General features: G+C 36.6%; 2 protein-coding genes across 2 annotated transcripts; both read left to right on the top strand.

Annotated features, from left to right (window-relative positions):
- Positions 1-1,441: 1,441 nt before the first annotated feature.
- LOC132796209 (glutaredoxin domain-containing cysteine-rich protein CG12206) lies at positions 1,442-21,518 on the top strand. Its single transcript, XM_060807292.1, has 5 exons — positions 1,442-2,143; positions 4,549-6,479; positions 20,501-20,734; positions 20,800-20,865; positions 20,945-21,518. The coding sequence occupies exons 2-5, from the start codon at positions 4,773-4,775 to the stop codon at positions 21,116-21,118; spliced, it is 2,181 nt and encodes a 726-aa protein (XP_060663275.1). The 5' UTR covers positions 1,442-2,143; positions 4,549-4,772; the 3' UTR covers positions 21,119-21,518.
- Positions 21,519-25,671: 4,153 nt separating this feature from the next.
- Positions 25,672-26,707, top strand: LOC132796907 (uncharacterized). The gene is given in 2 exon segments (XM_060808257.1): positions 25,672-26,204; positions 26,206-26,707. Coding segments are annotated over 2 exon segments (591 nt in total). The 5' UTR covers positions 25,672-25,913; the 3' UTR covers positions 26,506-26,707.
- The last annotated feature ends 244 nt before the right edge of the window (positions 26,708-26,951 follow it).

Raw genomic sequence — 26,951 nt, 5'->3', positions numbered from 1 at the left:
TATTAGTTATTTATATTTCTTATTTGAATAATATGCTCAAGAAATTCAGAAAATTCTTGATTAATAATACTTTAAGAAAAAATATGCATTTTACAGGCCGATAATTGAATAATTGTACAACAATATTCTTCATTTCTATTTGCATTCATTTCTATAAGCGGTATATGAAAAATACTGATGCTAAATGTTAGGTGATAAATCCAACACTCAAAAGACGACAAGTGAATATGGTAAGCTTTAAATTTTTATTAACATTTTAAACGACATAAATAGATTCTTAAGATATTTAAGAATGTAGAGTTTGCGATATGCAGATGAAATTGACAAACTAATTTTGCCCATGTGAGTTCACTGTGCGATGTCATGACGGCGACGTCGACGTCGACATTAGCGTCAACGACGTCGACAACTAGTCAACCTTAGACAGACGAACTTAGACAAACCTCAGGCGCCAACAACAATGCAGAAATATGTAAAGAGCATGTAACTGATAGAGATGGAGAAGGAGCGAGACAGAGAATCCATTGAGCCATGCCAAGGTGTGTGTATGTGTATGTGTGTGTGTGTGTAGAATGAAGCAGGCGAAATAAATGAAATAGCTGAGGCGAATGCCGCAAAAGACGACGTTTAGAGTATGTGGCCGACAGTGGTATGCACAGTAGTTGCAGATAGCGTTAAAATGCAACGAAACTGGTTCTATTGAGTTGTTACACTTGCAGTTGCAGCAGCAGCAACAACAACAAAGCGATTGCCGAAGAAATTCCGTTGCATTTTGTTGTCAATTAATTGGTACAAGGCGTTTTTATCGCTTCTCGATAACTGCGGAATTTTGTTGTCCAATTGAGAGGCGTTATTAATTGTGCCCAATACATAGCTATCAATAATTATTATTTTCTAACTAAAGTAATTATACGTACATATGTATAATTATTTAATATAAAATATTTTAGCTTATCGATAATTAATTTCGATAAACATCGATTGTTCAAGGCATAGGTGCAGAATGAAAGAAACCGAGAGAGAGGGAGAGCGAAACCCTTCTGCGTTCACACTGTGCAGCTGTTTGGGGCAAGCTGCGGCAACCGCACACAATTAACTTTGGCAACAAACGAGTGCTACAACAATAACAACTACAACTACAACTACGGCGGCAGCAGCAACAGCAACAGCAGGTGGGCGGGGCAAAGCAGAGCTGTCGACGTCTTGAAGTTGGCTGCGCCTGCGCAGCGCGCACATAAACAAATTCTCAGTTGGCATTGTTGTTGTGCTGCGACGTCGACGTCGACAGCGCCAGCGCTGCTGCGCCAGCGCAACGTTTATGACTGCGACTGAGAGTGCTTGCTTGCTGGCTGCTGCTGTTGTTGTTGTTGTTTTAAGTAATTTCGTCGTCGTCGTCGACGTCGTTGCTCGAAAGCAAAAATTAAAAAAATAAAAGAAACAGCAGCAAAGGCAGCGACAGCGCAGTCGGCACGTAGAAAATAACAACAGCAACAACAACGAAAAGTCCCTGGCCAAAACACGCCAACCCAGCGAGCGCGACTTTGTTGCTGCGGTTTTCAGTTGCCAGCGCGATTTTGAATCGACTTGAACGCGCCGCGTCGTCTCTTGAGGCGCCCAGCAAACAACAGCCAAAAAGCAAAACATACAAACGTAACGAAATCCAAAAACCGAAAAGAAACACTTCAAGAAAGAAAAAAACCAAAATCAAAATCAAATCTGAAGCCGAAATTCAAATGTTAAAAACTGCGAAATCAATAGCAAAAGAATCGTGAGTGCGTGTGCGTGTGTTCCGCTGTGTGTGTGTGTGTGTGTGTGTGCGTGCATGTGCGTGTGCTGCCCACTTCACAATTTCGTTGTCTCCCATTTCCCCCGCGTTCTCACTCTCTTACTCGCTGTCACTCTCGCTGCATGCGAGTGCATCTGTGTGTGTGTGTGTGAGTGTGTGCACTGCACATTTGCTTTATTTGCTTTGTTTTTGTTTTCGTGCCGCGCAAATGAAATTTGTGTGCAATAAGCGGCGAATGCAGGCCAACAATAACAACAACAACAAAAACACCAACAACCACACCGATAACAGCAGCTATAACTTCAGCGACACCACCACCACCAACAACAACAACAACAACAACGAAAACATTTCGAGGTAAGACTTGAAATATTTTTGTTATCTGTGTTCATCCCAAGCCAACAACTGGTCAACTTGGCCAGGTTCAAGTGTAACCAGTTAACCACTTCAGTCGCAGTCGCCGTCTCGATCTCTGCTTCATTTACCAGTTTGTGCCCCTCTCAACGCTCCTGGCCCCTTTTCGGTTATACGCCCTCTTAACTAAAAAAAAAAAAAACTCAAAAACAAAACCGAAAATATACACAAAAAACAAGCCGCAGGCCAAGCAATTCAAATGTATGTAAATCTTGTTCTTTATTTTTTTTTTGGGAATTTTTCGTGTTTTATTCTTTCCAATCCAAAACAAAAAAAAATAAAAAACGAAATCAACTTGAAAAGCATCGATGATGTGCGCTCCATTAACTGGGGCCTGTGTGCTTTGCCCGGCAGTTTTGGCAAACGAGTTGAATTGCTTTTTAAGTGGCGCCCTCTGGCCGACATTCCTGGCCTGCAAGAATGCGTGTTCACGCCATCTATTGTCCAGTTGCATAACGAGCTTTGCCTGGCATTCCATTGAGAGCAGCACAAAACAAAGACGCCTTCAAATTGCAAACATAGTTCATCAATCAAATACTTCTTTTGCTGCTAGTTTCCGATTGTCGATGCAAAAGATAATGTGTTCGTTATAAAGAACTGTGAATAGCGAAACTTTGGCTAGCGAAATTAATTAAAAACAAAATTCCATTTTGCATAGATGTTCGATTTTGTTGGAAATTAGAGAATTGAATTAGAAATATGCACATAAATTGTGCAACTAAACGTGTTTCACAACAATTTGAATGAAATGGAGAGGAAATATAAGTTTATAGTATTAATATTAGTATTAGCATAGTATTAGTTTATATCAGTTCTTTTAGAAGAAGCTCTATTACACAATGGACAGTTCACTTAAAAAAAGATTTCTTATTGTAGTTCTTTTAGAAGAAATACATTTTATAATTCAGTAATTTACAAGGTTTGCATTTGATTTTGATTTTAGCAAAGTTATTTATTATTATATTTATTATTTTAGTAGAATTTCATGTAAATTGTGCTTTTGGATGTAGCTTTCTCTTTCCAAAGCTTAAGATAAAGTGTTGAGAAGCAGTTTTTCATAGCGAAGTTTTTATTTGGTGTGAGGTAATAAATATTTCTGTAAAGATATTTCTGTAAATTTGCGTAATCAACTATGCGTATGCGTAATATGCGTATGAATGAATTTTTGTTTTTTTATAGCCGTTACAAAAATCGAATAACAAGCGTAGTTTTAAAGCTGGAGTCGCGATATTTCATAAACACAATAATATCTATAGTATTTTTGATTTTTGAGAATTTTTGGAAGTTATTTTTACAATCTGGTATATTTTCCACTCTTTTTGAATGTTGAACTATATCAATATACCAGTTATAGTCTTTGATATATTTTAGCATGTTTGCGGTATATTAATTTGATGTATTTTAAAAGCACAATTCGATATATTTTGAATGTAGTTTGTATCAATATACCAAATATAGCATTTAGTAATTGTTTAGTATATTTGCGGTATATTAATTCCGTATATTTTAAAAGCGCAATCAGGTATATTTTAAATGTATTGTATGAATATACCAATTATAGAATTTGTGATATATTAATTTGGTATATTTTAAGAATAATACTGCAATATTTTGCCTTTATTCACAATGTGTACCCGGGTATCTCACAGTCGAGCACACTCAACTGTAGCTTTCGTACTTGCTTTTTATTAATTTTGGACAAAATGTTACTAAGATTAACAACTTATACTAAAGATTTACATACTTAATCTTCAGCTAGATAAAATGTGGTATGATTGAGTTAACAGTTAAAAATTGAAACCTTTTCAATATCTTTTCTTCATGGATAGGGCATTCGTAGTGTCTGCTGAGCTGCCACAAAAAACCACTCAACACTCATTTTTAACTGTTTTTTTTTGTTCTTTTCGTTTCTGTGATTGTTATTGTTGTTGTTGAATTTGCTGTGGCTTGTTGTTCTGACTGCTTTTTGTGTTTATCATTCTGCGGATGATTATTATTGTTATTTCTCAGCTGCCATCTGCAGCTTCTTCTTCATTTTGCTGCTTTGGCAAAGCTTTTAACATTTATTATGCACTCCGTCTCAGTCTCAGTCACTTCTCTCTCTCTCTCTCTCTCTCTCTCTCTGTCTGTCTGTCTGTCTGTCTTGTGTTTGTTTCTCTTTGTGTGTTAGTCGCATCTTTTGGCTTAAATGTCAAGCTCATGCTGTGCAAATTCCAGGCACTTGGCCAGTTAGTCAGTCAGTTGGCCAAGTTGCTCGTAGGTGTAGCAACAACTCTTTGCTCTCTCTCTCTCTCTCTCTCTGTCTCGCTCTCACTAATTCTGTGATGCTTCTCTCTGCGTTATTGCAGGCAATCTGCATGCGGCCAACTAACTGTAAAACGCGCTGTGCAACGGTCAGCGGCAACTAACAACTGGAAATAGCACAACGAGCAACAAGCAACCAGCAACCTGCAACCAGCAACCTGCAACTGTGCAACGTGTAACGTGAAGCGCCAACGACAATTGCATAAAAATTGAAATTAGATATTGGCGGCGCATCAAATTACCAAATGCTGTTGCTGCAGCCAGAACTATGGCAACGACAACAGCAATACAAACAGCAACAGCAACAACAGTTGCTCAGCAAAGGCCGCTGCGCGGTATTTCAATAATAATTGAAGCTGAGCCAAAGCCAACTGCAGTCAACACCAATCACAACAACAACAACAACAACAACCGAAACAACAACAACAACAGCAACATTGAAAGCGACGAAATGTCGCTCAAGTCACAGCGCATGTTGTTGGCATTTGGCGACAAGCACGGCAGCAATTTGCAGACGCTGCAGGTTGACCATGCAACTAAAGTGGATTTGGAAACGAGTTGCAACATAGATACTGCCACAGAAGCAGCAACAACAAAATTGTATCCACAGTTGCTGCTGCGCATTGGCCAAAGCGAAGAAGCAGAGACAAGAGCAACAGCAGCAACATCGGCAGCAGAGGCCGAGGTTGAGGCTGCCACAACAGCAACTATTATCAGCTGCAATGTTAGCGACGACGACGAAGACAACGACGTCGACAACGACAATGTTAGAAACGTGTTGCTGGCAGCCGCAACAGTTGATGTTGCAGCTGCATCAGCGGCTGGTGAAATTATTGCTGAGAGCGTCGCTAGTCAGTTAGTCGATTGGACAACGGCAACGAGTGCACTGACCGATGCACAGCAGCAGCAGCAGCATCAGCAGCACACGGTCAAGATACAGATTGCAAACAGCAACGGGCAAAGTTCACCCACAGCGACAACATTAACGCCAGCAACTGTTGCAGGTCAATGCCAACAGCGTAGGTTGGGCAAACAGATAAGCGTGGTCAAATTGAACGACAGTCAGAGCAGCAATCATAGCAGTGAAATGGTGCTGCAGCTCAAGCACCAGCAACAACAGCAACAACAGTTGCAGCAGCACCAACAACAGCAGCAACAGCAGCAACCCTATCAGCTGTGCTATTTGGTGTCAAGTGGTCAATATTCGCCCTGCGAGACACTCGACAGCGGCACTGGCAGCGATCTGGAGAGCATCAAGTCACCGGACAGCAGCTGCAGCAGCAGTCACAGCAGCAACCACAGCAGCCACAGCAACGGCGGCCCTTTGCAGCTGCATTTGAAGACAACGCGCATACGCGTGAATAATGCAAGTGCCACAGCAACAACAACAACAACAGCAACATCAGCAACAACCACAACAAGTGGCATGCAACACAGTCGCGCCTACAGCCTGACCGATGACAGCGAAGAATGCGACGAAAGCAGCAGCTCATCGCTGAGCTGCGATTCTCTGCACTCGAATGATGCAAACATTGGATTGCGCCCACACAAATTGGTTGCTGCCCAATTGCTGCCCAGCTCCTTGTTGCACGACATACGCAACACGGAACGCGATGCAATCACAGCAAAAGCAGCAACAACAACGGCAACATTAACCCCATCAACAGCAACCAAAATCGATGGTCGCCCGCTGCAATTCGAGGCGGATCAATATTATAATTTCCATGTGCATGAGCATGACAATTATCGCAGCTTTGGCGACTACGCAACGCAGTTGCAACAGCAACACCAGCAACTGTTGCCAGAGGAGCAGCAACTCGATGAGGATGAGGATGCTTTTGTCGGCTACAAGGATGTGCGACGTGCCTCGCAAGCGTCGACCATTCGCTCATCGAAGGGAACCGTGCGCGGCGTCAAGAATCGTGTGCGCAATGGAGTAGCCACCTTCTTGCAGCTGCAGCAGCCCAACGCCAAGGTGAGTCCAAGTGCAAATGTGGGTAGTGAATGGGGAGTGAATGAATTGAATAATCAGTGAGTGTGTTAAACGAGAAGACAACTCAATGGGTTTGGGTTCGAAGTAGCAAAAGGAACTCGCTGAAGTGAAGTAGCAAAAGGAACTTGTCGAAGTGAATGTGTACAGGATATTATACCTATTTTTTTTATTATATTTTTAGTATTTTTTATGGTATATTTTGAAATTTATACCGCACTGTGTTAATATGAAGTGAATGAATTGAATAATCAGTGAGTGTGTCAAGCGAGAAGACTACTTAATGGGTTTGGGTTCGAAATAGCAAAAGGAACTCGTTGAAGTGAATGTGTATAGGATATTATACCAATAGTTTTTGGTATATTTTTAGTATTTTTTATGGCATATTTTGAAATTTATACCGCACTGTGTTAATATGAAGTGAATGAATTGAATAATCAGTGAGTGTGTCAAGCGAGAAGACTACTTAATGGGTTTGGGTTCGAAATAGCAAAAGGAACTCGTTGAAGTGAATGTGTATAGGATATTATACCAATAGTTTTTGGTATATTTTTAGTATTTTTTTGTGGTATATTTGAAAATGAATACCGTACTGTGTTGTTATATGAAAGCAAAAGTATATTTTTTAGTATATTGTTGTGGTATATTAATTTGGTATATTTTTAAATTAATATCGCATTGTTTTAATATGACAGCAAAAGTATAGTTTTAGTATATTATTGTGGTATATTTATTTGATATATTTTTGAAATTAATACCGCACTGTCTTAATATGAAAGCAGAAGTATGTTTTTGTGATATATTAATTTGGTATATTTTCAAATAAATACCGCAGTGTATTATTATGAAAGCAAAAGTATATTTTTAGTATATTTTTCGGCATATTAACTTGTTCTATGGTATATTTCATATGTTTCAGTATTTTTCAGTATTTTGTGGTATATTTATTTGGTATTTTTAGAATAATACCGCAGAGTTTCGCATTTATTCACAATTCATAGTCGTCCATACGCTTTCTTATTCGTTTTAAAAAGTGCATATAAACTGTTTAGATTTCTTCTTCAAATGAATCTGTTCATAATTTTAAGACAAATAATCGAAACAGATGCATAAATAGAAGAGCATTAGAAAAAATTCTTGAGAACACAATTAATGACTTGCAAATGTGGTCTTATGAACTAGAAATGAATGCTTCCAAGTCAATTAATGATCTAATAAATAAATAATAATAAGAAATTAGTTTCAGTATCTTCAGAATTCTCTTCAGTTAATGGATCTAGATCCAATTGTACACATAGAGCGCAAGAATAATTTAGGTGACAGATGACAATAACCGCAATCGATATGCCATTAAATATATTTATTGTAATAATTGTTGACAATTAAAATAAAATTTTTAGTACAAATATAAAATAGGTGACAGCATGAAGAATCAGTTGGAAAAAGATGTGAAAAGCAACATAATTAGGACATTAGAAAGATCTTTTTTATCTCTTTATTTTTTATTTGTGTATTGATAGAGTTTTCAAAGTAATTTTGTGTTCTTTTGGTGGGCACTCCCCCTTGGCCGGACAAACAATCTTGGGTATTCGAAAAGTGTCTGTTCAATTGCTCAATTGCTCAATTGCTTTGAGAACTCTGCTAAGTACCAAACGAAGTTAAGTGTCCGCCCGAGAGAGGTTTGAATATGTATATAACATACATTTGTAAAAATAATGATATGAAGATTCTCTATGGAAAGTGCAGTGGATTATATTTTTCATAACTTGCTTAGAAAGTTCAGTTGAAAATTGATCGAAATTGTAATATATTGAATTTATTATTCATTAATAAGCTTAAAAAAACTAGGAAGTATTTGGAGTTCAAAAGAATGCTTTCAAGAAATTCGAATTTCTGATACAAAATATTTGATTATCATAAACCCATTTTGAATTATTTTCTATGCTAAATCAACCAAATTAAAAACTAGATACTTCTTTTACTGCTTAGCACTTTGTTTTTAATTAGCTCATATTTTATTTTTTTTTGTTGCTCAGAATTTGATTTTTAATTAGTTCATATTTCAACTCAATCAAAATTCGCTGAATTGAATGGTTTAATTTGTTGATTGTATGAATCCCAGCAGAGATTGGGAACAAAATACAAGAAAGTGAAACTTGAGCAGACAAATAAAATGCGAGTTTGCGAAATTTGCGATGTTCGAAAATTTTCGGCACATTTCTAAATTGAAGTGCGAATTAATAAAAGTGTTTTGAAACTAAGGAAAACTCTTGAACTGTTCAAGGGGTATTCAAAGTGTATTCAAACGAAGAAATCGAAGCACAAGTGCATTCAGAATAAACGACTGAATGCACTCGCTTTATATTTGAGTTGTATTCACATTGTTTGTGATTTTCATTTTCGATTCGTTTTCGATTCATTGAGAAAGTTTTTTTGTTGAAGTGCTGTCGTTTTTTTTTTCTTTTTTTATTGTTGTCTGCGGCATTTTTTTTTTGGGATCGTTGCGTGGGCGTCTGCTTAGGTCGCTGACTCTCCACATTCACAAACACACATGCATTGCATAACTGTATGTGTGTGTGTGTGTGTCTGAAGTTTGCTGTCTTCAGTTTACACCCCCAAAGCTTGACTCACGTTTATCGTTTGATTTCGACTATGTGAAAGTCAGTCAATGAGTTGTTGTTGTTGTTGTTGTTGTTGCTGTTCTCAGTTAATAAATGATTTTTGCTGCGCTTCGGCGTTAAATTAACACCTCGCTGTCTCTATTTGCAGAGTGTGCTGCTGCTGTCGAATTAACCGTTAAGTAGCTCAATGTGCCGCATACGCCCCAAAAATGGCAGTAGAAAGAAAGCCACCAAAGCGCTCTAAAAAAGGTTAAAGCACAGAATTTCCATACGCACAGCAAATAAAAAATAGAATATGAAGAGGATGAGGATGAAGAGGGGGAAGTGATTGCCATATAGAGATAGGCGAGCAAAAATTTCAGCGATCAGCAAGTTGTTTTTGGGAAAGTTGAAGCGGAAGTTTGGCCAGTCAACATGGGCGAAGATACTCGACTCATAACATGGCAAAGATACAAAGATAAAACGGTATAGATACGACTTTTGGGCCCCTGACTAATTACAGTCGTAGTTGTAATCGCTTTGCGCACTTTTCATTTCTATTTTGGCTTTCATTGTTGTGCCCCACAAAACAAAAAACCAAAAAGAAGAAAACGTTAAAATCACTTTATGAAAGTTCTCAGCAGTTAGTTTGTTTGTTTTTCCCCCCTTTGGCCCTGGCACGCGTAAGCTTATCATTGACCAATCGACCCAATGACTGACTGACTAACTGACTGACTGATTGACCCATTTTTTCGTTAGGCGATTGAGCAACAGCGGACAAAACAATAAGCAGCTCCAATTGCAGCGTTATTGAAATTGCATTCAACACGCATCGGTCACAGACAATAACAACAACAACAAAATAAAACAGAAAAAAGTGTCGACTCATCGACAAACGATGCATAGATACTTAGATACAAATGTATCTTTATGAGTATCGCTTTTTTTTTGGAGTTTGGTCTTTATATTTCTTTTCTTTTTTTCTTCTGTTATTTTGTGTAACGATGATTCGCTTGTTTTTTTGGTTTTTTCACTGTTTTTTTTGCCTTCTTCGTCGTTTACCAATCGCCTTTATTTCACATTTCTGCTTTTGGCCTTTTGCGAAATCAATTACAAGCATAACTCCTCGGACAAAACATTATTGCACTGCACAGTGTCACAAATTGCTAGATCTCAGCTTCAATTGTCTGCGATTGCCATTTGTTTATTTTGTATTTTAACTAACTGTGAAGGTAATTGTATTTTTTGTGTGTCTATATTTAAAGTACGAAATTCGTTGTGGGGCACTTTAAGATACCCTGAGGAATCGAGTCGAATGATAGAGCAGAAATGTTTAAATACTTACAATATTATAGCAATATATGTTAGTTAGCTGAGATCTAAAGAGAGAAAGGCTTGCAAAAAGTTAGATAAAACAAAAATAAATGCTAAAAGATTGAAATATACAAATTATAATAAGTAAAAAAAGTTAATTTTAAAAAAAGAATTATATTATATATAATAAATATGATAAAGAAAATGATTGAAATCTAATATACATATATTATAAACAATATAAAAATAATTTGAAATAATACCACAATATAATAAATAAAATGAAAGCTGATAAACATAATATACATAATTGAATTTAATAGAATAAAATAAGTTCCGATAAAAAAAATTGCTGTGGCATTTCACTAATAAATTACAATAGCACACTTAATTATAAAAAGTATATTTAATACACTATAAAAGAATACTGAAATATATACATGAAATATGTTTACCAAATAAACTCTTTTAGAGGCATACAAATATAGTCTAACATAATAGAATAAAGTAAATACAGCAATTGATAACTACTTTTGAATTTTGATAATGAGTGAAATAGTAATAAATGCTTAATAATAAATATACTAAATGAGTATACTAAATAAAATACATGCATGAAATAAGTGTACTTAATACGATATATATATATTTTGAGAAGTGTTTTTGCAACTACAATTAATAAACTAAAACTAAACTAATAAATAACGGAAAGTATAAAAATATACTGAATAAAATACAAATATGAAATAAATGTACAAAACACGATATAAATATGGATTGAAAAGTATTTTGCAACCACAAAATTGTGGAACATAAATTAAACTATCAACAAATTCAAATTATAGAAAATATAATAAATATACGGATTTTTAAATAAAATACAAACACTAAGTAAAGTACTAAAAACGATATAAATATAGATTGAGAAGTGTTTTGTACTCAAATAATGAACTTAAACTAAACACACAAATAATGAAAAGTTTAAAAAATATACTGTATACATATTTGTATACTGAATAAAATACAAACTTGAAATAAGCACTATATAAATATAAAAATGGAAGTGTTTTGCAACCACAAAATTGAGAAACTTAAACAAAATTAACAAAAAAAAGCATAAAAAATATACTAAAACAAGTATACTGATTGGCAAGTATTTTTGCTAATATATAATAATAATAAACTAATAAACTCTTTTGAGAGGCAAACAAACCAATTTGCCATAGACTGATGTTAAGCACCTTAGACGCAGTCCAATGTCTTTATTTAATGGCATTGAAAAGCCGTTACACATATTTTCAAAACTATCAAAAATAGTAAATAGAAAAAAAAAACAACTATGTTAGTCTGTTTTGTGTGGGCGTGGCGCTTAGTCATTATATGAACTTTCATTTTTGTATGGGGCATTTTAAGTATATTTCATCAACACAAATTTGGCTAAAAAGCGGCCTGAAAATGGCCAAATAAGCAGGCTAAATATAAACAGAAATTAGCTAAATTATATTTTAATGGTCGCTCAACTCGTTTTGGTTTTTATTTTTTTTTTTTGCAGTTGACTTTGCTAAATACTTGTCGATCAACTAAGCGAAAAACAAAAGCAAAAAGCAATCGAGACTTGGGTTATGATTAGATAGATTTGTTGTCGATGCGCATAATTAACGCATTAGTCGCTCTTTATTATTATAATTTTGAGCTGTGTGTGTTGGTTTTTCTCCTATGCCTTGTTGCCTTTTGACTTTTAGTGGGGAACAAACAAAAAAACCAAATTCAGCACAAAATTATTATGCAATCGATTGTTGTTTCGTGAGCAATCTGCAAATGATTTCAATATAATTATAATATTGATTTGCCTTTCAAGGTTAACAACGCCAAATCGCTGTTGTTTCTTTTCTTTGCAGGTGCCATAAATATGTTCATTGATAGATTTAAATTGTCGAAGCGATCAAATGATCATTTGATATCGCATCGCATAGCATCTTCTCCCCCCCTTAGCTTAAATTATAATTTGTTTGTCGCGGAAATAGCGACCAGTTTCATAATTTCCTTATCGCCTTTGGCCATAGCGAAGAACTGAGAATTTGAAGCGTGTGTTTCGACTCTATAAATTATGTTCAACACTTGCTTTTCATATTTGCAAATGATTTACTACGTTTATTTGCATAATATATGCACATGGTGGCAGTTCCTTGATGACAAGTTGGCAGCGCTTGACGATCAAGTGGCTCGTTTCTTGTTCTACGCAGCGTTGCCAATTGCTGAGAAAAGATCTTGCGATAAGTCGAATATTATACGAAATTCCGAAATTTATCATTTTTAAGCACAAAACTTTCTCAAAAACGGAATCATTAGTGATGACAGCCAAAAAAAAAAGCAGCTTAAATCCGACGACTTGAACTAAATATTGAGAAAGCAGATTTATATGTTTTTTTTTCTGTTTGTTTACCCCAAAAAATTCCCTAATTTGTGTCTCACTCTCTGCTCGCGTTTTAAGGCTAATCACAGTGACAGTTTTTGTAAAGTGAAGTCATCTTTTTAATGCGAGCAATTAAACCAAAAAAAACGAGCTAATAAAAAATTAGAAGACAAGGAAAAAGTGTGATATTAAGACAATAAGAAAGAGCAAAAAAACGACAAGCAAAGAAAAAAGTAAACTTCAAAAGAAGACGAGCTGAAGCAAAATGCAAATGATCTCGTTAAGAAACAATTTGGCACTTGAGAAGAAATAAAACAAATAAAGCAATAATGGAGAAGAGAGAGAGAGAAAAAAATATGCAAGACAATGCACAATATTTAACGGGGGAGGCGAAAGAGAAAGAGGAAGGAGGAGGCGAAGCAAACTTGAAACATAGTTTGAATTCGAACGAAAGTGAAAATGAAAATGAGATTTACGTGACCAGGCGCAGATTTATGGCTCGCACAGATGTTTTACTTATTTCATTTTTCTGCTTTTTTTTTGCTTTTTGCTGACTGCAACAGTCGGAGGCGCCTCGCATTGTTTCAGATGCGCCGCAGCACATACATACGAATTAAATTGTTGGCAAACAATTAACTCGACTCGCGAAGTGAAGTGAAGTCGATTCAAGTCGCGTCGCGTCGCGTTTGGGGCGCGTCGTTTGCTGCATTTTAATTTCGATTTGCATTCAGGGCCAAAAGAAAGCAGCAGCAGCAAATGGGCTTATTAAAATATCCAATTATTGCCAAATTGAACGCAGGCAGCGAAACGAAAGTGAAATGTTTCACCTCGACGCGACTTCAACGCGCCAAGAAACCCAATGAACCATCGAGCCACCTGAAACTCAAACTCAAACTCAAACTGAATCCCACTGAAACCGTAGCCTGTAGTTGCTGTTGCTGTTGTTGTTGTTGTTGGCCATATCACATCACATCACATCACCTCACATCGCATCGCATCGCGACGCTTCGAGTGGCGGCCTGAGAACCCGTCAACAAGACGTGGCTCAGTGCCTGCTGAATTGTTGTTGTTGTCGATTCGGTAACGCCCTTTCAATGCCCTACGATTTACCACTTACCATTTACCATTTACATAGCTGACAGGTGGATCAACTTTTTAATTGCGGTTGCCACCACTTTATTGACTAGTTAACTATCGTTAACAAAAGGGTCAAAGCAGTCAGCTAATACAATTTTCGAACACTTTATAAATCACAAGTTGAATCTCAAAATTTATTCAAGTTATTTTTTATAAAGTATATATTCCGCTGAAGCATGCACTATTACAAATGATCAGCGCAATCAGCTCATATAATTTTCGACAATGCACTTTATATATCATAGGCAGAATCTATAAATTTATTCAAGTTATATATTATAAAGTATATATTCCACTGAAGCATGCCCTTTTACAAATGATCAGCGCATTCAGCTTATACAATTTTCGACAATGCACATTATAAATCATAGGTTAAATCTATAAATTTATTTGAGTGGATACTCAGTATTGAAGTAATGAAAAATTATGTCAGATTATATACCGAGTGTCTTTATTTAAACATATTAACAAAACAGAATAATCGATTCATTCATTCGACTAGTTAACTATCGTTAACAAAGGGTCATCGCAGTTAGCTAATACAGTTTTGGAAAATACGCTTTATAAATCATAGCTTGAATCTATAAATATATTCGAGTGGAGACTCAGAATGAAAATAATGAAAAGTTATGTTAGGTTAAATTTCGAGTGTCTTTATCTAAGTTATGAAAACATTTATCTATTTATTTCGTGTTTTTAATTCTTTCTTATTTCTCAAGCACTGGCTGCAAAGGCTTTTTACGGTTTGTTTATTTCAACTTATGTTTCAAAGCATCAAATCTTAATGCTAAACTAATATAAAAATATGTTAGTTTTAAAGCAAATTTTATTATTCAAATATTGTTGAAATGCATTAAATTGTGTATAAACGTAATATTTGTTACTATCGATAACTATCGATACTAGTATAATCACAGCCAAATGCCAACATTTGCAGCTTCGTCAACTTCGAGTTTATTCTATGTAGATATAAAACTTAGTTTAACGAATATATTTATAAATCATGCCATCATATTTAAACAATCTTAATGCTAAACAAATATGAAAATATGATAAATTTATAGTCAACTAATGAGCAAATCTGTAATCCCAAAAATGTGCTAACCATATTCATAAAAATATTGCTTGAAATTAAACAAGTCGTGCATTACACAAAAAATATCGATAAATATCGACATTTCAAAGACAACTCCTATAAGCAATAGTTCTTACTATTGATATCTATCGATAATAGAGAAATCAAAGGCAAATGCCAACATTTGCTGCTTCGCCAACTTCGAGTTTATTCTATGTAGATATAAAACTTGGTTCAACGAATATATTTATAAATCATGCCATCATATTTAAACAATCTTAATGCTAAACAAATATGAAAATATGATAAATTCAAAGTCAACTAATGTGAAAATCTGTAATCCCAAAAATGTGCTAACCATATTCATAAAAATATTGCTTGAAATGAATGAAGATGTGCATTACACAACAAATATCGATAGTAAACATTTCAAAGATAACACTTATAAGCAATAGTTCTTACTATCGATAATAGAGAAATCAAAGGCAAACGCCAAAATTTCTGCTTCGACAGCTTCGAATTTATTCTAGGTGAGTCATTAAGTTTATTTGAATTTATTTTCCAGCACTTCGCAGATACTTATCGATACGTATGAACTGGCTTCAGTTCTCGCCTTAAATCATGGCGTCTTATCGCTGTGCCTGCATCATAGCTGGGGTGAATGGGGCGAATACTTAATGAGTGATGCCATCATCTCATTCGCATCCCAACTCAACTGACATTCTGTTCTTGTGTGTTTGCTATCTCTTCGCTTGTTTGAAAATGTCAAAATATCAATATCAAGGTTGCAATTATCATATGCTCGATAGCAAGATAAATCGATTGCCATTAATCAATGCGAAAGATTACAAGCGAAATGATATCATAGTGAAATGTTGTATTTTTGGTTTTTGTTTTTCGCTTATACACATATTTTTTTTTTTTGGTGGCTGGGAACTGTGGCATGTTAATGTTATGGGCTTTCCCTTCTGTCTTGTTGTTTTTTTTCCAGGTTGGTTGGTGGCATTCCCATGCGGACCAATCGATTGCCGATTGTTGATTGTCGATTATGTAAGCTCTCGACCAAACGAGGCGTCGTGTGACGTATTAATTGAACTTTATGGAACGCAAACAACTCGTTGTAAGTTGCTGGTGCAAGTTGCAACTTTGTTGCCGCCATTAAAGTCAACTCCTTTTTGCTCTGCTCACATAATCGAATGTCTTATGCTTTGCTCTTTTCTTGATGCTGTTTCTTGAGCTCAACTCAACTCAGCTCTCCGATTGGCAATCCTCCAATCGACGCTTGTCGATCGCAAGTGACCTGCTTTCTCTTTTGTTTTTTTTTTCTCTCTTTTTGCTGTTTATTTTTTTATTTTTTTTTTGGTGTTTTGCCCACTACCTGTTGCCGTTTTCGATTGTTCAACATTTGGGCTCCGACTTTGACTTCAAACTCTGACTTTGGCCTGTCGTCGCACGTGTTAATTGTTGGATGCTGTTGCGAAGGCCGCAATTCGAGTTCAAATGTCCACCAACAAGAAAAGTAGACCAACAAAAATAATGTGAGTCAAAAGGGAACAACACTGAAAACTAGTTTCAATTTTCTTCAAATACAATTTTCGCCGCAAGCATCTGTTTTATCACTTAACATGGCTTTGAACTTTGTCGTCTCTGCATTGCATCTCTCAGATTGTTGTCATTGTTGTTGTTGTTATTGTTGTTGTTGTTGTTGCTCTTGGCACTTCGCCTATCCACATCATAAATGACGCTTAATGGCAATTATTACTGTACCAGTTTTGTGTCGATTGTTTCGCCTCGCATTGCTGTCTTGAATATGTCAGATTACTTACAAATAACAAGTTAATGTCTTGTCTTCATTGCTGCTTGCTGTTTGCTCTCGCTGTTGCTTTGGCGGCTTATGCAAGTCAATGAGCTGTCCAACCAAATGCAAAACTATGCCCAAAATTAGCGATGAACGTCAGCTTAGAGATGTGACATTGCAGCATAATTGAGATGGGAGTGAAAAACGATATGTTTCGTTTATGTTCATGACATTTGAAAGTTATCATTAGGAAGATGTTGAGTTTGTTAGCTGCTGGGAAAAATATCTAATTCTTAAAATATAAAAATTCAAATCTCCTTTGGCAAATGATATATTCATGTTGTAAAAAGACCACCCAGGTATTAAACAAGAACAACTCTTGGTTTCGTTTCAAGTTATTAAATCATCGATAAAAGAAAAGGAATAAGAATAAGATTTTAAATATAAAAGCCAAACACTTTTAGTATTACGAGCTTCACAAGAGCTAAAACAAAATTATGTTAGTTAACTTCAATTTATTTCTTGAATAATCGTTTAATTGTGATAATAATAAGTGAGATCTATAAATATTTGAATTTTAAGTGCCATAGTTCTATAAATCGGTTATTGTTTTCAATTGTTTGATACAAAGAGTAAACGTTTAACAAGTTCAAATAGGAAAACCTCAAATTTTGGTTTTGTTTAATAATAGTCTTCCTTTCCCATTGAAAACGATAGTGTTATCGATACATGAGGAGATAAATATTAGAATTTTAATTATTAAAATCCAAAAAATCGGTTATTGTTTTTAATTGTTTGATAACAAAAGTGATGTAAGAAGAGTTCAATCATAAAAAAATGGAATTCCTTTTTGTCTAATAATAGTATCACTTGCTAATTGATATGATAAGTGATTAATATATATTATAATTTGAGTTATCATAAATCGATTACTGTTTTCAATTGACATTAGAAAGAATTAACTTTTAAACCAATTAACCAAGAAACCCACGAATACCGTGGATATCAAAGATTTAATATGTTATCGATAAGTCAGATCGATAAATATTGAAATATTGTTGTCGCTTGATTAAGTAAAGACTTAACTTTTGAAGCGTTCAACCGGGAAAACCTCGAATTTCGGTTTTGTCTAATAATAGTATCACTTTCCCATCGATAACAAAGTTTTCACACCGCTTTAATTTGATTAAGACGCAAGTTTATCGAGTTAACCATCTTGTTGAACAAATTGTTGCTGCCCACTGATAAGTGATAGTTATGTTATGTGTGCACATGTTACAGGAGAGTTTAGTAAAAGTTGTAAAGGCCCCGCTATCGAATAAATGTGGTATATAGTCTAGCGTATGTAATATATGAACATATTGTATGACATGTAATTGAAAACAATTTACATACGTAATATAGAGACTACGATGTGACTACTAAAGCAAATTTATGATGTCATTTATCACTTGTATAACGCATTAAACTGACAGCTAAACGAGTCGCTATCTCTCGCCTTCTCTCTCTCGCCGTCTCTCTCTCATTATCGCTATCTCCTCGTTGTGTCTAGCGGGAGTTCAACGATATCTATCGACTATCGACGATCGATAGGCGATCCGGTTAATTGGGCGGCTAGCAACTTGGCCATCTAACGGTAACAACGGTGTGGGGCAGCAGCAGCAGCTAATTAATGCGGCGCGAATAACAAGTTGCAACTGGCAACTGGCAACTGGCAACTCTGGCAACTGGTAGCAAAATGGGAAAATGCATAAAATGCCAATTGGAAAATGGCCAGCGGGAAATGCATTGATTGCTTGATCGCATTGCCCCATGCTAGCGAGTTTTCACCTCACTTTAATTCATTTCGTTGTGCTGTGAAAATTTGAAACTCGAGTCGCCTCGCCTGAAATGTCGTTAGATAATTTTTAATGCCCATTTACAGAAATTAGTTATGCGTAATTTTCAATTGGTTTTCCATACGCTGCAATGCGATGCGATGCGCTGCAATTCGTTTGGATATGATTCGATTTGATTGTAGTCATTACTTATTTAACATCGTTCAGGCATTCGCCTTGGCCTAGCCTGGCCTGGCCTGACTTGTCGTGGCCTGTTTTTGCTTGGTCTCTGCTCAAATTTGCAGTTTTTGCTTTATAACATACTACTCTGATATTATCGAAATGATATTTTAGAAATTATGAATTACTCTTTCTAAAACAGAAAGAAAAAATGTGCTAAAATGAAGAATTAAATCTTGAATCAAGATTTTATGATGTCAAAATTGTACTAAGAAAGTTGTTTCTTAAATGAAAATCGAAATTTTACAAAAAATATATATTGCCAACCTTGAAGATCAAGATTATAATGGAAAAATCTCAAAATTTAAACAAGGAGGCCAAATCTTAAATCGCGATCAAACAGTCTTAAATTTATATTACTTGAAACAAAATAAAAAAATTAATTTCTTGCGTATTTTTTAATATAATATTTTTACACAATTATGTATGTTGTCTAATTTTTGTTTAATATTAGTTACAATTATAACGCTCTCCCTTTTTTATAAAGAGTCAAAATTTTAATCTTAAAATAAGTTGTTTTCAATCTTAAAATACAAATAAAGCATAAAAATCTAGTTTCAAGATTGTTTTTCTAAAATTGACAAAAATATTAAATCAAGATTTTCAATCTTGTTTTTAATCTAGAATAAAACTTTCTTGAATCAATATTTTAAACTTAAAATAAAATGTTTTTAATCTTAAAATGTAAAGTTAGCAAAAAATCCTATTTGAAGATTGTTTTTTATTAGGATCGAACAAATTTGAAATCTAGATTGCAATTTACTTTTCTGTATAGATTATTTTTGCTCTGTGTACGACATTAAATTTGTTCAGTTCAGCATACCCCTTTCGCTTCGACTACAGGGTATTGCCAATGCATTTGACTTGACTACGTTCGATTCTTGTGCACTTGTGTTATTGCAATTGGCAATTAAATAATCAGCACACTGCTGTAAATTGTTGTGGCTCGAATTGAGGTTGTCAGTCGCAAACCGTGGTATTACTTGCACAATGAGAAGCGCAAAGAAAGGCGCGTGATGCGTAGAAGATGTTGAAGAAGAAGAAGTAGGAAAACGTCAAATGGAGGTAAGATATTAAGCTGTTGAATAAACTACAAAGGCAATTCAATATTTTAAAGCCTAGATTAATTAGTGTATGGAATTTCAGAGCCCAAAAGTCACAAAACAATCACTGAAAATTGAGGAAGTTGAGTGCTCGAAATTCCACAACTGGCAATAAAACAATTTGTTATGTGATGTTAAAAAAGCAATAGTAGAAGTCTTTGTTCTGTTTTGCCCCACTGTGCGCGCACAGTGTGCGTTCAATTCTCGGTGGTTTGTGTTAATGGCATTTATAAAGTGAACCGCACAAAGCAATCTTAACTTGACTTGGTTTCTTTACAAAAATATTTTCGTTTGTCGCAATTAGCAGGCAATTATGTCTCTATCAATGTGTAGTTGTAAGCGTTATGTGTTTTTGTGTGTTTGTGTGTGTGTTGTATCTCAGCATGCTTTTAGTGTTTGCTCAAGGTCGAGTGAGAGAAATCGAGCACGTGTTGTGTGCTTTGCTGTGTTGTAATAACCAAATCCGATGAAACATAATCTAAAATAAAATTTTCTCAATGCAATTGCAGAACTACAAGGAGAAGGATGTGGGCAAGGTTGTGCTGTACACCACAAGCATGGGCATCATTCGGGATACTTATGGAAAGTGCGCGAATGTTAAGCAGATACTGCGCACTTTGCTCATCAAGTTCGAGGAACGCGACGTCTTCATGAGTCTCGAGTATCAGCAGGAGATGCGCGATCGAATGCAACACGAGACGATACGTGTTCCGCAGCTCTTTGTCGAGGGTCAGCACATTGGCGTGAGTAACTTACAAGTACATTAGCTTGGTAATCGGTTTTGTAACTAATCAGTTTGCATTTGCAGGATGCGGACACTGTGGAGCGTCTGAATGAGAGCGGCGAATTGCGACAGCTGCTGCGGCCTTACAAGGTGGGAAATCTGTGAATCTCATTTTGAATAATTTTCTAACATTTACCATTTCTTTCTCCCTTCCCTTCCCCCTTGCTAGTCTCTTGCAACGGCTTACACCTGCCAGACGTGCGGCGGCTATCGCTTGCTGCCGTGCCCCTCATGCAACGGCTCCAAGAAGTCGGTGCATCGAAATCACTTTACCGCCGAGTTTGTGGCTCTCAAATGCATGAACTGCGACGAAGTCGGATTGGTCAAGTGTCCCAATTGCTAGACAGGAGCACAGAAGCACACAGGACATCAGCAACTGGCAACTCACAACTGACAACTGGCAACCGAAGCTGTTTAAATTTAATTTATTCACTCGCGTACCATTTTTTTTTTTTTGTTTCGTATCTACTAGGAATATTATTATTACTATACGTATTTCTATCCGCAGTAATATTTTTTTTTCCATTTTTTTTTTGTATTTTGTATATGTATCTGTTTATGCTACGAAGCGCAAATGTAGTCGTTTGTTATTAACAGTTTGTGATATATATTTGATTCAGAGTTTTGCTGCCAAGTTTCGCATATTTGCAAAATTTTGGCCACAGCACATCTGACGGCGATCTGGCCCTGGCTCTGGCCACTTGGCGGAAGAACTGCACAATAAATACTTATATACATTATATACTCATAATCAATTGTACCAATTAAATTGTATAATAGAAAAATTGTAAAATAGGGAAAAACATAATCAAAAAGAAGTGAGTATGGAAAGATTTTCGAATCCTAAAATTAGTATTTAGATTGTACAATCTGATGACAGTAGATTCCCTGCGATCCTGGCTATATATTTCCTTTGGAAATGCGATTGAATATGTCCGAAATATGGCATATTTTCAATAAAGAACTTTCGTTTTTTAGCTATTAATCTTCAAGATATAAAAGGATTTGGAAAGGACATGCATTTCTGTAATCACACAACCCAATACTATATATTGGCATTCAAGGACTTCTAGAATTAAACATTAAAAATCATCGAACATTTTTTAAAGGGGGAGCATGCAAAAAATGTAAAAATTACATTTTTTGCTGTAACTTTACCATTTTAAGGACGATTTGCGTGTCCTTTTCCAGATTGATAGACATTGGTGTTAGGATTCAGAATCCGTCCTTGAAAGTCCATCAAACAACTGAGATAAAAGGACTTTTTATCATAGAAAAAATAAACTATAGCTCTGGAGTCCTTGACACGATCTTGATCTTATTAAGTTCAAATGGTGTTTTTTCGAAAGACCTTTCGACTGGCCAAAGCACATTGAAATCGTTCAGTTACTTTCGGAGCTATACAGGATTTTGTATTTTCAATTATTTCCTGTTCGCTCTGAAACCGAAATTTTATAAGTATTTGCTTACTAGATGACCCCATATGCCATACGCCAACGGATAGATGTCGTTTTTACGAATCAAATGCAACATGTCCCATCAAAATCCGTCAAAATATGGCCAAGCTATGATCATTTTTCAAATTTACGCATAACAAAGTGTGTGCTGCAAAATAAAAAAATTATTTGGCATACTTTGAGGGGCGTCAATGCAGTAGTCAAATTAGTTTCGATGTTATCCCATAGATGGCGGTAGCAAATGACTTTTGGTGCAGCTGCTTGCTGCTGATTTCTGTTCGCCTGGTATTTCACCTGCTGAGTTGGCAATTTTTAGCCGTCGCGGCGGTTTCTCGTGGCCACCAACAACAACAACTACAAGAGCATAATTACAACAACGATAGCTATAACAGCAACAACTATTACAACAACAACAACAAATATTACAAATACAACAACAATTGTTACAACAACTGTTACAACAATTACAACAACAACTACAGCAACAACGACAACAATTACAACAACAACAACAACAACAACTATTACAACAACAACAACTACTACTACAATAACAACAACTACTACAACAACAATAACAATTGCAACAACAGCAACTTTACAACAACAATAACTCCACCAACAACAACAACTACCAAGCAAACCACTACAACAACAAAAATCTCAATAATTACACCAACAACAACTACACATGGATATGTGAAAAATCTTGACGAGAATCGACTTAGAGCAGCTGAAACACCAGGCGAACATAATGAGCAGCAAGTGGATTTCTGAAATTTTCAAAATTTTTCGGGCGGCTAACACTTCTTACATACATACATACATATACATATAACTGCGTTTATGCATACGCGTTTTGTGGTGCATACTTTTAGGATGCATTTGTAATTTTGTTAACAGACCTTATTTATTTTAGCGTTAGCATACTTTTAGGTTGAAATTTCGTTCGCGAGTCTAAACTTTTGTAACATACTTTCGTAGTGTGCTAATTAAAATTGAAGTCACTTTTATTATTTCGTGCTGCCTATTTCTTGGTAGTTTTTTTTTTAAATTTTCAGCTTTTTATTGGCAGTTACATTAGCTGCAATAATTAATAAAATCAAATAATATACTTATATTTGTTTCATTTAGGTGTTGAATTAAACAAAAAGCTTTTTTTTTATTTTTAATTACAATAAATTGAAATAAATATGATTTATTTTGACAGTTTAACAGAGGAATTATTATTTATTATTTATATCTATATATCTATATATTCAAATTTATTTTAAAGTTTTTAGTGTTAAATAAAAACCGTTCTACCGCACTGCTATTTCAACGTTCACAGCTGCAAATACTATCCTTGATTATTTTGTCATAGTTTGAAAGTTAAGAGTTTAAGAACAGGTTACGTATTGTTTTATCTGTCTCCGTCTCACTTCTGTGCCTCTTTTTCTGTCTTTCTCTGTCTCTATATATATTTTTTTCCCCCAATTACTTCAATACATTTTTGTCGGACATTCTCCTTAGCCTTTGATATAGCGGATTTTTGTGCTTTTGGATTGATGAATCGAGAGAAAAATGTCGACACCGCAGCACCAGCAGCAGCATCATCATCTCGATGATCAGGAGGAGCTCCCTTTCGAGGAACGCACCTGCTGGATATGCTTAGCCAGCGAGGCGGAGAATCGTCGCGCCATCTGGCTGCATCCCTGCCAGTGTCGTGGCAGCACCAAATGGGTGCACGAGAGCTGCCTCTCGCGCTGGATCGACGAGAAGCAGAATGGGGACACACGGATGCGTGTCTCGTGTATGCAATGTCGCGTCGAATACCTGATCATGTTCCCCAAGATCAGTCGCATCGGCATGTTGCTCGAGAGCATGCAGGATCTGATCCGACAGTGCAGTCCCTTTCTGGCTGTGAGCATCTTCTTGATGTCCGTCTACTGGACGGCGGTGACATACGGTGGTCTGACAGTGCTGCAAGTCTGTGGCCATCAGCGTGGCATGGAGCTCCTCGAAAAGGGTGATCCGTTCTTTGTGCTGCTCGCTCTGCCCTTCATCCCCGTTGGCCTTGTGCTGTCGCGTCTTGTGCGCTGGGAGGACGCAATGTTGCGTTTGTGGCACAATCGTCGCTCAGTTCTGCGCAAATTACCGCTCATCAATTGGCTGTGCGGTGGCCTCGCGAATACGACAACAACGACGACGACGACGACGTCGCTGGCAGCATTGCCACATCCGCCATTGCCTGAGGAACCGTTCGATGTGGCACGCACCTTTTGTGGCGCCATTCTGCTGCCGACCATATCGACGCTGATGGGCGTTGTTCTGTACAGTAAGGTGCAAGTGCCGTTGCATCGCTCGCTGCTTGGCGGCATCACGTTCATTGGGTTGAAGGGAGCGTTCAAGATCTATTTGCGGCAGCGGCAATATTTGTACCGGACGCGGCGACACATTGTCGACTACACCGAGGAGAATTTGCGTGTCTATGGCGACAACTCGCAGGCGCAAGCATTGCGTCAGAATGCTGGCTATCAGGACGCCGATGCTGATGACGAGAACGAAAACGAGGACGAAGACGAAGAGCAGGAGCAGCTGAATGAACTCTTAAATGCTGACGATGATGTGGAGCAGGTTGATGAACATGAGATGGACATGATTATGGCTACCTTTGGCAGAGTCTCAATAGCAACTCAAACTACAAACACAGCATTTGGCACATCCATTGATACGGGAACAGACACAGAATCAGATGATGGAGAAGATGTGCGAGATCATCTCGTTGTCACAGTGCCCGATCGTCCCTTTTCATTGCTCTCTTCGGAGAGATAGAGAGCAGGCCACAACTGAAAGAGGAAAGTGAAAGGAAAGTGTATGGAAAGTGTTAAGCAAATTGGAATCGTAGTGTTCTCTATACAAATATGGCAAATACGGATCACATAGAAATTCACATTTATGTTGTAATTGCAACTTCTTGTTTTTCAAGCGTCTCTCTAAACAAATACAAAATCATTAAAGTTAGACATGGTTATTTCAACTATTTCTTTGTCAGAGCAGAAAGAGTTTCCATGAGAAACTTCTTTGGGAATTGAAATGCATTTAAGGCCATTGACTTGTCTCAAAATTAGGATTATTTTTACACATTTCAGCGTTTGAATTAATTCACTTAATGTTGTTAAACTGAATTGAAATTTTCTGCAATGAACTCCAACACTTTTCATGTGCCGCAATTGTCAGTGTTGAATGAACACATGAATGTGCAACATTGCAAAATATATAGCATACTTTGTAGGGCAGCCCTTGAAAATGTCAGCAATAAATTTACAATTCATAGAATAACATTTTATAAATTATTTGAATGAAAATTCATAGCTTGTAGAGATTAAATGAAAGTCATTCAACGCACATCTAGTTGCCTTTGCCTTTGTCATCATAGTTGACTTGGTCGAGTTTAACTAAAGTCGGTTCATTCACTCAGAGCAAGTTCAGCAATTCGGTCTAGAATATCGAGAGAAAAAAATATTAAAAGTTAAAATTGAACGTACTTATTTTGCTTTATTCAACCTTTCGCGACTTTCTTGTGATAAATTCTCATTGAAAACAAAGCGTAAACGTTTCACGTTCATTTACATTCGGTCAAACGCGACTTTCCCCAATTTTCGAGTATTTCGAGTGATTTTCTAAAGTCTTCGCGCAATCATGTCGGACCATGCAGCTGTCTCTGGTGTGCTGAACGCTCTGCTCTGCGGCGTCACTGGCTATGGATTCTATGCGCTGGGTCCCCAACAGCATCCGTATGCATTCACCGCCTGCGTCATTGGCTTCTGTCACGGACTCTTGGGCATCGTCGAGTGTTGTTCTGGCGACTCGAATGTGACGAGTGCGAAGGAGACAACGAACAGCATTATGGAAATTGTGCCACTGCCGTTGGTCAATATTGAACTCTTCTTTGGCGGCGAAGGCAACAACATTGCCTTAGGTCATGGCCTTTTTCATTGTGCCCATGGCTATTTCGGCGATCGTTGCTCTGGTGAAGGGCAGCGAGGAGGGCGACGAGACAATGGAAACCCTCAAGCTGCTTACCATATTGGGCAACATCACGTCCCTTTGCTATCTGGCTGTCAACGAGGGCAGCTGGGTGATGGGCGGCATGGCTGCCTTGGCTTTCATGTCCAAGTATGGTGCCGAGTTCTTGGAGCAGCAGCTCGAGGGCAGCGGCGAGCCAATCAAGTATATCAGCTGGTCGGGATTCTATTTCCTAACCACCTTGGCTGTCGGTGGCGAAAAATAGTTCATCGAAGTTGCCTTTCCCCCTCTCTTGATAGCAAATTCTCAAATGTGTGAACTCATCATTGGATCACGTGACGATGATCAAAGCAGCAAGGACGTGAACCCTCAACCGGAAATGAAACTGATTACTCGAATTACTCTATGCGATGAAAAAAACCCTCAACTTAAAAATTAGCAATTAAAAAAAAATCATTCGTTGTTAACATTCGTCTATCATTTCATCAATCAACTTTAAATGAGCGATTCTTTAGCATAAAGTACAGTTCTTAAATGTATCGCAAGTAAGTTGGAGACAGATCTGCAAAATGTAATCTCATTACGACTTCGTGAATCGATAGCCAGTCAATCATGCAATAAGTCAATCAGTTAAATGAGTGAGATTGGCAAAGAAAAGCAATATACTATGTTGTTCGCCAAGCATTCGGTTGATCAATCAATCAATCAATA

Source organism: Drosophila nasuta, chromosome X (genome assembly GCF_023558535.2).
Source record: "Drosophila nasuta strain 15112-1781.00 chromosome X, ASM2355853v1, whole genome shotgun sequence".
NCBI lineage: Eukaryota > Metazoa > Arthropoda > Insecta > Diptera > Drosophilidae > Drosophila > Drosophila nasuta.
Note: the sequence above shows the minus strand (reverse complement) of the source record. Positions and strands in the feature narration are given on the sequence as shown.

Excerpts from the sequence above, each read along its gene's own strand:
- LOC132796209 (XM_060807292.1), top strand. The coding sequence starts at position 4,773 with ATGGCAACGACAACAGCAATACAAACAGCAACAGCAACAACAGTTGCT. Across the intron at positions 6,480-20,500 it reads TGCAGCAGCCCAACGCCAAG|AACTACAAGGAGAAGGATGT; the intron begins GTGAGTCCAAGT and ends ATGCAATTGCAG. Across the intron at positions 20,866-20,944 it reads AGCTGCTGCGGCCTTACAAG|TCTCTTGCAACGGCTTACAC; the intron begins GTGGGAAATCTG and ends CCCCCTTGCTAG.